A 14,224-nucleotide genomic window follows, 5' to 3' on the forward strand; every position below is an offset into this window, starting at 1 on the left:
AGAAGTTGTTACTTACCCAGCTTGAATGAGCTCATTGAGTTTAGCTGCATTCTTGTCATCCATACCTTTACATGGAATGGGACAACAGGGAATTAGCATTTAAAGCAACACAGTCATGACCTTTTTTGTGTGTCCTGCTCGGTTTTCAAAGCTATTCCACTTTATTCTCACATAAGATTAATGTCCCTAAGTGAGCTGTAACATAGCCTTTCTAGAAAGCTTCTGCTTTCATAATGTGCAAGATTTACACAATCCCTGCTGTGCAAATTACATTTTGCTCATGGATTAAATGACCCCAGTCTAGGTGCTACAGTCATCTTGGATCGCTGGGCATTAATCTGACACTGCAGTATCAAAAAAGCTTCCTCATCTTCCTGCTCAACCTCTGTTGCTAAGGCAGCACAGCACAATGGAAGAGCTGTGCTGAATGCAATACCCAAAAGTAACTAAAGCCCTACAATGCATATGTAACCCACACTTTGCTTCTGAGCATTAGACAGCACATTTTTATCAGGGACAATATGCTAGCTTGCTTAATATTCCCTATGACAGCTAGGCCCAGATCTATTTAATGAGCAATTAACCTCCTCTGGCAATGCTGGATATATTCCTGACATGTTTTCCTGTCTCATTAGCTCCCAGTAAGTCATCTCAACCTCTGGGAAGACAGCACTTGGTGAACAGCACAAGATTAGGGAAAAAAAACCAAATGGAGCTGCACAGCTGACCTCTCAAATTGGGTGTGGAGAGGTTGGCTACTTAAACTCTTTGGTCTTGGAGACCAGAATTTTGTAAGAGACAGCAGGTAAAACACACAACCAAGAACCAAAGTTATAAAAAGACAGAAGCACAGAGCTTGCATGCATTGCCATGGTGACTGTGTGAAACCTTGTTCTCAGGCATAGCAAGGAGGGTCTGTTGATGCTTTTAAGACATGATGTGGATACAGGAAAGAAACACTAATACTAAATTCTACTGACAATGCAATCTGTCTTGCCTCTGCACCTTCTTTGTCATGAAACAGTTCAAAATTGCTTCTCCAAAATGAATTCACACACTGGAGATCTTTGAACAGACAGACAAAAAGTCAGTGTCCCATCCCTGGAATCATTCCAGCTCAGGTTGTTCAGGGCTCTGAGCAAGCTGTTCTAGTTGCAGATGTCTGTGCTGAACCAGTCTATGACTTGATGAACATGGTACTAAGCCTAAGCTCAGGTTATCTTGCTGACATAACTTACTGACTTCCAGAAAATGGGGGAGCACTGGTATGGCATAGATTCATCTGTCTACACTCATTCTTCTGGGAAAAACCAGCCTCCAGGACTGAGAAGGCCAGAATTGTCCTGGTAGGTCAGTAAAGTTGGTATTTCTGATTATGATTTGCAATACTTTTTCATCATCAAGGTTCAATATGTAAAGGTTTAGAAAATAACTTAGAGAAGGGCACCATCCCAGAGTGTGCTTGCATAGGCAGCAGTGAGTGCAGATATCATTTACACAGTGAACTGCTTAGTTTTCAGGAATAATGAAGCAAACAGATAATGCAGGCTGCATGTCCATTAACCTGTCATCTGTGGGTACTATGTGCACTGCATTCCACAGATGGCAAAAGCTAAAGAAATCTGCCACCCAAAAAGGGGACCCAAGCAGCAAACTAAGGAGGGCTTTAAATGTAAAAATACATGCAATGAGAAAATGATACCAGAGAGTCCTGCAAGAGAAAAACCAATGAACACAAACTCTGAGTAACTCAAAAAGTGAAACTGTACTAGACACTGTCAGCTTCAAGGAATGAACCACTTCTGATTCTCCCATATAAAAGTAATTTGAAGTCATTGGTACTCACATCCCCCAATCTTTTTCCTTAGTTCCCCGTAGCAGATTAAGCCATAGAGCTCCAGGGAGGATTTTTTCAGCCCTTGAGAAAAAACTGTAAAGCAGAAAAGGTGTAAGTGAGATGCAGACTGCAGATACTCATACACACAGCTACAGTGCACATAAAACCACCCTGAAAAGGAGATGATTTGTGTTTTCCATGAGAAACAGCGAGGGTAAGACTAAAGTTCTGTTACAAGAACCACCGTGGTGAATGAGACAGGCTCAGCAATTTCTTTTTGGTGACTTACATACCTGAGAAAGACAACACTTTTTAGATCAGAGAGAAAATAAAGCAGCTTCCCACAGAGTTTCAAGCAACATGCAACAGTTCAATAGGCAAAATAAAGCTCATTTGAAAGACAGCTAAATCTAATAGCACTTGTGTCCTCACAATCACGGAAGGAATTCTCCAGATGTCCCCAAGAAAATGTATATCCAACTCTTTCTCATATGAAAGCTAAGGAGCAGGTCAGAACTTCTCAGAAGACAAGAGTGTGTCTTCTGTGCCCACCAATGCACCACAGAGCTTTAGTGCAAACTCTAGGTTCTGAATTTTTACTTGAAGAGTTGCACACATTTTACAAGTTTGGGTGTTTAAACTCCTTTCTCATCATCATACCTGATGTGGATGTTATGGCTTAAAGACCTGTGACAGCAAGGAAAGATAGTGCAACTACTCAGCTGAAAATATTTCTCTGTTCATCCAGAATTCACATGTCCTTGACTGACTTAATCTCCAAATGCAGGCACATCTATTGCTACCAATACTGAAGTTAAGCAAACAACTGCACTCATTCTGGGTCACACACTACCTTTGCATTCCTTCAGCTTCTTTTCAGCCATATCCATTTCTCATTCATTAACTTGAAAGGCTCTGGCCACAAACTGGACAGATGAGTTTATAATCCAAATTTTACCAATGTTAGAGTTGTTTAAAGGCCAGAAAGTTCAAGCCCTGTGAAACTGCCATGATTTGTGCAATTTTGAATCTGGCAGCAGCAGGACAGAAAAGCCCTGGAGGCTTTTACTTCATTGACAAAGCTAACAGGAGAACTGACATTCTTCATAACTTATAAAGAGTCAGAAGAACTGTGTCTTAGCAAAATCTGCTCTCTCAAATAGAGTTAACCCCCTCTTTGGATCAGGCTACCTGCAAACTGACTTAAACTCTCACTGCTTGTTTCACAACAGCATGCATTTGACAAAAATCAGTTATTACTGATCATCTATTGCTGTCTACAACTACCTAAAGGGAGGTTGTAGCCAGGTGGGGGTTGGTCTCTTCTCCCAGCCAACCAGCACCAGAACAAGAGGACACAGCCTCAAGCTGTGCCAGGGGAGGTTTAGGCTGGGTGTTAGGAAGCTCTTCATAGGAAGAGTGATTGGCCATTGGAATGTGCTGCCCAGGGAGGTGGTGGAGTCACCATCACTGGAGGTGTCTAGGAAGAGACTGGATGGCGTGCTTGGTGCCATGGTTTAGTTGATTAGATGGTATTGGATGATAGGTTGGACTTGATGGTCTCAAAGGTCTTTTCCAACCTGGTTAATTCAATTCTATTCTATACTATTGGTACAAAATATCACTAGCAGTTCATGCGACTTCTCAATGTCCATTTCCTCCAACCATCTGGGGAAGGAAAGGGTAAGAGGGGGGGATATGGCACTGGGAATCCAATGTTTCTGAATGGGTGATACAATTTCAGGCTTATTTAAAGCGTGAGCAAGTCTTTCACCACTTATACTTGTATTGGACTATTTATTCACTTCTACCTTCCCACGAGAAGTACAAAGCAGTGTTGGAGTCAATTTGATCAAACAAGGCATGCCTGACTAATGAAAGGCTTCCCAAGCATGTTTCTGAGAACAGAAGAACGTGCCCTTGGATCTGGCTTCTCCCCAGCACTAACAGCGGGATCAGCATTTTGATGGTGCGGTGACCTCACACAACAGCAGTGATAAAAGCACCAGCTTCTGAGCAGCGTTCTTCAAAACACCTCAGTTCAGCCATGCTAATGAAAGCAGGACAGGCTCACAGACATCTTATTCAGTCTGTGTTTTTCATCTCCACCATGCCTACCTCCCCTGCGTGGTGGCACACAGACACCAGCTGCCGCATACTAACCGTTATCAAAGTCAATGTACTTTGAGATCTTGTGCCAGGTGCGGTAGTAGAAATGGCGAACCTGTTCCTTGTTCTTCACCATGCTTGCTGGTTTGCCTTTCTTCTTGTATTTCAGGGCAATGTTGTTCTGGATAGCTTCAAAGTCCTTCCCATGCTGAAGAACACATAAAACAAATCCCAATAAACCCAAATTTTCTCTCGTGGCAAGACAACCCAAACCACATGAGGGACTTTGGGGTTCTCTGAGGGAAATTAGATTCCAGCACTCACAAACAAGATTCTCGAGTATCAGAACTCAACAACAAGAGAATGGAAGTGGCTTCCTTCATTTTACATGACATGCATTATAGATGCCAAATAAATTATGTTCCCATTTCCTTGAAGTCTTTCAAAGTAAAAACTGAAAAACAAAACTCCACTCACAAATGTGCTGAACAGCAGAACTCAAAGTCCTGACTTTCTCATTGGCTTTCTTTACCTTCCCCTGCATTTTTCCCTCCTCCATTCCTGACTAGAATAAATGAAAAGCCTAGCATATGTAACACCTTCACTTTTATTTATAGTAAATTTCATGTTCCAGTTATTAGGAGTACAACATTTGTGCAGCCATCTAAGCCTGCTGTTTTCCCCTTCATGTACCTCATACAGTCCCTCGAAGAAAGTATTTTTATCCTCCGTGCTCCACGATTCCCACTGCCGTCTGACCTTCTTTCCTTCTTCCTTCTCTCCAGCTGCAGAGCCCAGGTTCCTTGCTGCTGACTTGGAATTCCCTGTAGGATTACTGGGAGGAATTCCTGATGTGCCACCAGTTGTAGTCCCTCCATTATCTGCTGCTGCAAAAAACCCAAACACGACCAGAGCAAACATTAAACCATCAAAGAGGATTTATGGAGAGGGATAAGGGAAGAACTCAGATTTTCCTCCTTCACCACTCCCATCTCTATCAGATTTTTTCAAGATGTTTTACCTGGAATACAAAGGGCAAATAACAAGGTTTGTTTTAAAGAAATAAAATCTCAAAGAGCAAAAGACAAGGGGAAGGTTTCAATGGCTTAGTTTTGTACTTTGAGAGACACAACAGATAGCAGGAATACACCAAAGCAGCCTCTAAAAGACAATGCACTCTCTGATGCTTGTACACTGATGCGTTCTGCAGTTGCCCCTTTGCACCTGAGGGGAACTTCTGAGCAATGCTGAAGGCTCATGTGAGCAATAAAGCAAACTGATGACCATGAGAACATAAACATAATGTCATGTCCTTGGCTTTGGTCTCTGTCCTACTGCCTCTGCAATAACCGTGGTAACAAAAGGGTTGAAAGATGTCTGCTTCCGTTCATGGCGACAACGGATCAGCATCCATGAAAGTCTGATTGTGCTATGATAATTCAAGGTATAATTCAGCTGGGATAATCCAAGGTATCCCAAGAATGGCAAGTCCCAGTGCCTTCTCTCCCTCCAAATCCTGGTATGGCTTTTGGACAAAAGGCACTGAAGTGCGATCTTGATTGTACCTTTGTCAGTTATCAGCATCCCAAAGAACACGCACCGGAAGGAAAACACCAAGCTCAGAAATACAAAATGAAATTGAAGCCTGATGGAACTCAGTGAGAATTTGTTGTTTATGCAAGCAGTGGACAGGGAAGAAAATGGGATGGGGAAGCTGCAGGAAGGTGAGAGCTACAGACAACGCAGTTAAGTTTCTATCCCATTTTCAGAAGAACAAGCCTCTTCAAAAAAGCACCTCTGAAGGCCATAGTCTTCCAAAGACATTTTCATCAGCAAAACCACTCTCAACTAACCTTAAACCTGTGATTTAAATGCAGCAGCAATCAAACTGAACAGAATGCTTGGTGTGACACTGTAAGAGATCACTAGAACATGTGTACAGACAGACCTCCCAAAAAGCACTCTCATTTTTTCCTATGAAAGTGGAACCATGCTCAGTGAGCTGCATTTGCAGAACAGCCTATCTCAGCTTTGCTGACCAGTGCTGCTCAAGATCTGCCTGTCCTTACCAATGCAGGCAGGTACAGAAGCCTTCAACACCAAACACACATTGCTCATTGTGAAGAACACCTATTACTGTTTTCATTTTCCCAGTTATTGGATGAAAGGTGTCATGTTCAGTGCTTCACCTCGTGATGAACTGGCTTGCTTTAGTTCCTTTGCTTGTAGATCCAGCTTGTACAACACAGCAGCCCCCACTTGTTTCCCAAACTTTTATACACAGATCTCTTTTTCATATTTAGGCTTCGAAAGTTCAATTGTCTTTAAAAACCTCAATTCCATGAGGCAGTTTTACTGTCAGTGGCTTATATATATATATATAGTACCTACATATATATCTCCTTCAAGAACTGGGATATCCCAGGTAGAAAATACTGTTCAAAATCAAGAATATGAGAAGACTCAAACTGTTAGAGGGTTACTGTGCTTCAGAGATTTGAGACTCAGTTCCTCAATTCCTTTGGATGACAAAACCATGTTTCTTCAAATCCTAGGCTAGCTGTTTGTTCACATAACAAACAGCTGTTTGTTCAAATAAACCTGAAAGAGAGTAAAATGGGTGAAAGTACTTCCCCCCCCCCCACCTTGCATACAATAAATATTTACTTGATATAAAATATGATATTGTGACCATTTTAAGGTTTGTGTTTCTTTTCTCTCTAGGGATGACTATTCAATCACTTTGGAGAGGAAAACCAAAATCTTGTCACCACAGGGAAGTATGTTAGGCAAAACATGAAAAAGAATTGGACATCTGGAACAAAATGCACAGCAAGACAACTCCAACAACTTTGCTGTTTCCTGAAGCCTTCATCAGCCACCAGCACAATAACTGAGTTATGCAATTTTGTCCTTATACTATCAAGGTGAATCCTTTTAAAAAAAGGCAACTATAAGACAAACCTGAACACTTCAATAGATGTCTGAGAAGAAAACCAACACTTTTAAGACACAGCACTGCTGCTTTCTTCTGCAAATATGAGAATGGAATATCACTATTTGAATGGTGAAGAAATAAGTGATCTGAAGTCAAAACACATCAGGCCTCAACCTCAATCTACAGCCTCCTGTTGCAAATAGATCCCAAAGCAGAAGACATCCTTTAGGAAAAGACAACTATAAGACTATTCCAAAGTTACTCTTCTGACCACAGGCCTTCATATTCCTGAGGAATCATTTAAAGGAAACACAGATGTGGGGGGTTGTTTGTTTGGCTTTTCAGTGGGGGTGGAGGTTTTGTAGATCAGTCTGCACATACCCCAACAGGTAAAAACCTAAGGTTAGATGCCTAGAGTTCAGATGTTATCATGGATTTTCTACAGCTTGTACAGTACACTAGGCACATGTTGATGTTTTCATTGTTGAAAACTGTAAGAAGCAAAGTATCAGTGAGAACTCCAAATTCTATTCAGATTACAAAGTTCAGCAGATTTCCTTTTGGTTGTACGTAAAAGGTGGAACACACAGGGCAGTTCTGTCAAGGACATACCAAAGACTCCAGATTAAACTTCTACAAAGGAATCAGAGCTCGTAATTGCTCTTTTGTGCCTTCCTATACACTTAATCTTCTACAGGACATGATGATGATTAATGGCAAGTGAAGTTATCTATAAAAAGAGAACACTGCAGATGAGAGAAAGACAAGATGGTCATCCCCACTCATCACCCAGCCACACAATCTAAGCTATGACAACTTCTTCCCTCCACTCCAGGATGTGGCAGAACATGAGCACCAGCACCTGCAGACAAGGAACAAAGCCCCAGGCTTGGACTTTTAAGTTCTCAGTACTTTCACTCAGCTTTCAAACCCCAGTTTGCAGAGGCACCAAGTTTCTGTACTAGGAATTTGAACTGTAACTCCCAACAAAACCACAGACCAGAGCACTGGTGTTTCAGAGATACTGATTCATACTTTCTTTTCAGTGCTCCCTCCCCACCTATACACCCTGTTACTTAGAGCTTCATTTATCTGTGACTGGCATAACATCACCTCAAACTACATTCTCTGTAGAAAAAGCTGTCTTGAATTCAAAATACAAACACTTGCAAAAATTGTCCTCTCATGGTGCAGGATGAGATACTGCCACGTTCTGGTCCTGAGCCACATTCAAAGAAAGGAGGAAGAACTGAAGTCAATGAGTGGGCAAAGAACAAATGAAAGCATTTCAGGATAGGATAGAAGAAGCACCAAGTGTAAACAAGATGAAGAGAATTAAGGAGATTAATAGAACAAGAGACTGTTCCAGGAGCTTTTTTAAACAGTCATTGATGCCTTGCAGTTAATAATGCTGGAGAACTGAAATGTCAATGAAGGCTACAATACATTCTGCAGCATACAAATTTGGGAAGATACCAAAAGACAATCCACTTTAACTACATATGTCTTGATATATACATCCTCTCCACAGGAGAAGACAGGGGTTAATTTATTCCACATACTGTGAGACATGCAGCTTTGGTGGGCTCAAAGTGGACTGCTCTACAGCAAGTTTCAAACAATGTCAAAAGATGGAATGTTTTAATTCAATCAATGCTTTCAGCTGAACAACTTACTGTCAAGAATGAACTGCTCATCACTGCTAAACAAATTCAAATACTAGTTAGGGTCATTTTACACAACTTGTAAAAAAATCTGGACAACAGCATGGAAGACCTCTTCAAGCTTCAGCTCACCATTAGACTTTGTTACTATATCCTCCTGACTTCATTCTGCATTCAGAAAATGGGCACACTCTAGCTCAAACTCAATCTACAGCACAAAATGGCAAGGTGTTCCACAGTGTGGCCACAATATACATACACCTAATCACTCCTGGTTCGCAGGGAAAGGTCCAAAAAGACACCTCAAAACTTGTGCTCAGCAAGCCTGTGGTGTATTTGTGCTTCAGAAGTAAACTCTCCAAAAATCCCTCTTTTTCAGCAGATCTATACTGTGCTCTGCTTCCTCTCCCTCAATGAGCCACTCAGCTTCTGAACTCTCACAAGAAACCACTTCTACCCCACAATTCCTTCGAGTTCCTCCTCTCACTTCATGCAAGGTACTTAAGACTTACTCCCAAGCATTCACACTTCGAAAAGCACACATCTGTCGAGGTATACATTATGAACATGAAAATGTAATAAAAACATGACCAACATCTGAAGAGAAAACAATAATCATACTGGGGAAAAAAATGGATAAATGAGGTATTTCTGCAGGAAACTTGATAAGCTTTCAGCAATCCAAACAGCTTGGCTGTTTGGAGTGAAGCACTTTTCAGATGATTTTGTTGGGTTTGCCATCAACTCAAACATGCAACTCAGGACCAGAGCCCACTCAGAAGCAGAATCCAGAGAGTCATTTAAAGATTACATGAAACTAAACCAAAACCCATCAATGTGTTTATACATTCCACCAGGCTGAATTTGAGAACCATTATCTTTAACAATCTTCCCTGAACCACAGTAAGGTAAGCAGCTGCTGAGTGGGGAAACGCTTTCTCCTGTTTACAGTGAAATTTACTTCACCAATAATGTGTCTACTACAATCAAACACCCTAAAAGCACAAATGCCAAGAGTAAAGAAGGATCTGTAATAGAAAAATAGTATATCCAAAGCTCTTTCTAAGCTCTTTTTAGGACAAGCCAATGCCTGCTGTGCAATTACAATTTGAAAGGAATTAAGTTTATTGACTACACTCCTTAATAACAGCCTGTGAAAGAGTGTTCACTTCAGAACATGGATACTAAACTCACTTTAATATAATTTGAAGTCTTACATGATGTTACTGTGAAGCTGTAACCAAAAACAGCTGTCTGGTTTCAGTGGGCCATGTGTAAGGGCGGTCTTGCCAATCCTTCCTGATGGCCAATGTTAACATTACCTTTGCAGCCATCACCTCGCCTGTGCCATGCAAAATGGAACCTCTTCCAGCTGTCAGAGCTGATCTAAGGCACACACATTTTTGTACTTACAGGGAGAGGAGAAAGTTGGTGGAAGAGCAAGTGGAACGATATATCCTCAATCTTTATTAGTAAGCTTCACCCTTCGGTTAGTTCCCTATTGGAGACTAGCTCTGTGAGACGCTTTGCTCTGAATGCAAAGCCCTATAAATTCTGATCACAAGACATTCCATTAGGGAAAATGGAGACAAGCCTAGAAAACCTCTCAGTGCTTCACTGAATGTAAAGAACTTAAATTAGAAAGCATCCCACTCCGTGGCTCTGCTCTCCAAGATCCAACAGTTCCAATCTCAACTGTATCAGACACTGACTTTAATCTCTTCACCTCCAAACTGGCCAGGCAGAGCTGTGTTTCCTCCTAAAATTCAAAACATGAAAGCATAACCAGAATTCCACCACTGACTGTCACCCTCAGTGATTTAAGAAGTCCCCCCAAACCTAACAACAAAGTCAGGCATGGTGATCACAAGCTGCTTACTGAAATAACATTTTCCATCCTGCACACTCAGTTTTCTGACGGTTGTTTTGGAACCTGAACTGAAAACCAAACCAAGCTTCCTTTTCAGCTGTCAATATACCCCCAGTTAAAAACCATCCTGGCTGCTCTAAAATTGGACATGGATGTTCATGTAAACTTTCAAGCACGAGTATGTACGTGCACAAAGCTGTGTGTACTTCACTCACACATGTAAACACTTCCAGAGCAATGGAATCAGTTCACATGCATGTATTTGAATTGCCCACCGTGGACAACACATTCCAAAGGAGCATCTCCTCACACTTAGTACTGCTGACAAACCTTGAAATAATTATCTGCAGCTAAACACTCCTGGATATTCCATCTGGGTTTTTTATTTGGCTTGGAACAACTGGGAGAATAAAAAATTATGCAGCCCTTTCTGTCCTACCTTCCAACATCACATATGTGAGTTTTTTAACTTACAAAGTTAAGAGAGTAAAGAGGATTGAATAAGGCATCAACAAATTCTTCAGCCCATTATATAAACTAACTGTCAAGCAACTGAGTTCAACAATTCTTGTGGTGTGGCAAAACCTAAAATACCACATTTTGTGCTGTTTTAATACTGTAAGACAAAATCACCCTAACTCAAAATGTCTACCCCATGTCCACCCTGTGCACACCACTGCAGCGGACCAAAAAGTGAGGTGAACTCCAAGGCACATTGACGCTGCACAGAGTTTTGTTTCATTTCAGCAGACAAGTAAACTTTGCCATTTCAAATGCTGAAGAAATCTCCAAGTGTTGGGTTGTTGGGGTGTTTTTGTTTTTTTTTCCCAAAAGTTAACAGAAAATAGCACTTTGAGTACTTATGCACAAGGTATCCAAAATTAGTCTCAAGTGCAGCTCAACTCCAGGGCCAGGCGTCATCCGGTAGCTGCTAAGCACACACAATAGCACCAGGGTATTCAAAATCCTTGCTGTCTTCTGACAAAATACCTAAGAAAGAGCTTTGAAATATATCAAATTCCATGTGGATGTATGTACACACATACAGAAATTTAGATGTGTGCAAAACCACCTTAAAAACTCAAATTACACGGGAAGGCCCAAACTGCTCTGAAACAGTAATGCAGGGCTCATAAAAGCTCAAACCCAAGTATGTCAGTGTGTATTTCACAGCTGTTTCCACAAGAGTTCTGTGGGCAAAATGGTTGTAGAAATACTGGGGGCAAATCAACAATGTCTTTTGGGGTGTTTTCCTCCCTTTTTTTAAACAGCACCCAGTGAGTATTTTGTTACCACCCAAGAAGAGGGCTGAGAGTGCAGCCACCTGATTACACAGATAGCTACAGTCTGATTTCCTAATCAAAACACAGGAATTTCCTAAGACTCAAGAGAAATGAAATGCAGGAATCAAAGGCTTGGTTCAATAACAGAGATTTTTTCCCCCCCTCCACACACACATCCAAACCCCCCATTCCTGCAAGTGGAAAGAGGATAGCAGGCAGCAAAGAAGCTGAAGCCTTGGGACACAAAGACAATTTCAGCTACTGTGAGAAACAAGCCCCAGAACACCTTCCCCCAAAGCAAACAAAAGATGGCACCTACAGGAGGAGAATGACAACCCCCAAACCCACAGGTGACTCCCCACACCCCCCCCCTCCCTTGCCTGCATGTTTTAAGGGTGCCAAAATACAGTACCTTTGCCTTTTGCAGCAGTGCTGCTGCCAACTGAAGAGGATGCCTGGGAATCCTTCTTCAGCCTCTTGCTCTGAGGTCTGACGCTGGACCTGAGAAAATGATGCTGGTCCTGGCTGTGGGAGGGCTGGAGGGAGGCCGGGGCCTGTGATAAGCTGGGGTTTGGTGGGGGGCTGCTGTTAGTGTTGTTGTTAATAATCTTCTCTTCTTTCTTTGTGTTGCTGCTGCCTGGAGCTGCCTCTCCTCCTCCTCCTGCCCCTTCTTCTTCCAGGGACTCCTCATCTCCTCCTGCTCTCTTGCCCAGCTTTTTCACCCCTTCCTCCCCGCTGCTCTCTCCCAGTTTCACTGTCATCCTGTTGAGGAGGAGAGAGAGAAAAGAGAGGGGCACAGAGTCAGGCCAGGGAGCCCCCCAGAGAAGGAGAGAAATCCCTGGGCTGAGAAGGGAGAAGTTTAGCTGCAGAAATTCCTCTCAACATGGCCGCCGTTGTTTGTTACTAAATCCCCTTTCGTTTGCTGTCCCGACCCAACAACCTGTGCCGAAGGCGGGAGGGGAAAAGCCCCGCCGGAACCCCCCCAAACCGGCCCAAAAGGCAGCCAGGCTCCCCCGACAACCCTCCGGCACCCTCCCAAAGGGGTTCGGGGCGCCTTTGGCGGAGAAATCGCCCAGCCAAACTCGGGCGTGTGGAAGCGCTCAACAGCCGCTGAGAGGAAAGGCAGCCGCCAAGCCCGGCGGAGCGGAGCAGGGCAGCGCGGCCGGGCCGGGCCAGCTGCTCGCCCCCCATCCTACCCATTCCGCGGTTCCCGGGGCCCAGGGGGGGTCTTCTTCCTCCTCACCATGGAGCCGAGGTGATCCGACCTGCCGCGGGGGGGGGATTCATGTTCCTAACTGCGGCAGCGGCGGCTTCTCCTCCTCTGTGTGTGTGTGTGTGTCTCTGGGGCTGGGACTGGCCGAGGCTACCGAGATTTCCAGCTCCCCCTCCGCCCCCACGCCCGCCAAAGCCCCGGCACCTCTCCGCGGCTCCCCGCAGGGCAGCCCCGGGCCCGGCTGCCTCCCCGGCCAGGAGCATCGCGCCGCGGGCCCGCCGCTGTCACTCGCCGGCCTCTGCGGACCGGCCCGCGCCCGGAGACGGCCTGGGCCCTGCAGCCGCCGGCTCCCGGCTGGCCCCGGCAACAGCTTCCAGGGGCTTCTTTCAAGTTAACGTGACCCTCTTCGTTATTTTTCCTTTCAGTCTGAAGGACAACAAACTCTGCAGGCATCTGCTGCAGCTTTTCTCCCCTTACCTCGCTACGGACCCTGAAACTCACAGTGATGCTGCGACCTCTTGGCCAGACAAAAGTTTTAACCCTCATTTGCCAGAGGGCCATTCCTGGTCTTCCTGAGCAGCATCACTTAGCACTTCTAATTCCAAATGTGACACTGGGCCACTGGGGTGACTGTTTATTCTGTATCTAACTCCATAAACCCTCTCAGTTCTAAAGGTTTATTTTTAAATACTCGGAACAAAAGGCCAGATACACAAAAGCCCAAAGTATTGAATCATATTACCTGCTACAAGCCAACAACTGTGATTTTTTCTTCCTTACAGCGTGAAAACATTACTGACACCATATCTAAAAGAAGCCAACTTCCAAGAAAGAAACCACTTTCAGCAAAACAGAAAGAAGCAGCAGTTGCAATGCAGCTGCCTTAGCACTAGAGCAAGAGCCACAGCCCAACTTAAATTAAGGGAAAAAGATGGAAATCAACAAGAAATTCTGAATGTCACAAATAAAGAATGTTAATACTGTAGACTAGGCTGGCACCAAAACGTGGTTAAAACAAACAAGGTGCATCAGCACTATATGGGCATCCAAATTTGTGATACTACACTTTGAGCACTGTATTCCTACCATTAAAGTGGTACTTTCCCCTCTAGTGATTCTCGGCTAAAGCACTGAATCTACCAACTCACAGTTCTGTTAGCTGGTGTTCCATTCATTGCAAACGTGCAATTTAACTGATTGGAACTATGGATCCAAACTCATATGAAAACTTGGTTAAGTACTTATCTGACAGGTCCCTAATTACAAACACAAACGTGCTCTCCACACAACAAAATCTGCAGTCTTTTGGG

The 14,224-nt window shown here is 43.5% G+C and overlaps 1 protein-coding gene across 5 annotated transcripts in view; it reads right to left on the reverse strand.

Moving 5' to 3' along the window:
- CRAMP1 (cramped chromatin regulator homolog 1) overlaps positions 1 to 14,224 on the reverse strand; it is a 44,689-nt gene that overhangs the window by 29,351 nt on the left and 1,114 nt on the right. For 2 of the 5 annotated variants that reach the window (XM_068147007.1, XM_068147006.1), the window contains exons 1-6: positions 12,898 to 12,963; positions 12,114 to 12,463; positions 4,640 to 4,833; positions 4,001 to 4,154; positions 1,847 to 1,930; positions 17 to 65 (exon numbers count right to left, since the gene is read on the reverse strand). In XM_068147007.1, the coding sequence (XP_068003108.1) occupies positions 17 to 65; positions 1,847 to 1,930; positions 4,001 to 4,154; positions 4,640 to 4,833; positions 12,114 to 12,463; positions 12,898 to 12,947 (881 nt within the window). In that variant the 5' untranslated portion in view covers positions 12,948 to 12,963. Of the gene's footprint in view, positions 1 to 16; positions 66 to 1,846; positions 1,931 to 4,000; positions 4,155 to 4,639; positions 4,834 to 12,113; positions 12,464 to 12,897; positions 13,065 to 14,224 lie in introns of those variants that run through there. The other 3 variants (XM_068147009.1, XM_068147008.1, XM_068147010.1) reach the window with 3 other exon arrangements.

This window comes from Melanerpes formicivorus, unplaced genomic scaffold (assembly GCF_026170545.1).
Source record: "Melanerpes formicivorus ecotype bairdi unplaced genomic scaffold, bMelFor1.0.p_v2 SCAF_14, whole genome shotgun sequence".
NCBI lineage: Eukaryota > Metazoa > Chordata > Aves > Piciformes > Picidae > Melanerpes > Melanerpes formicivorus.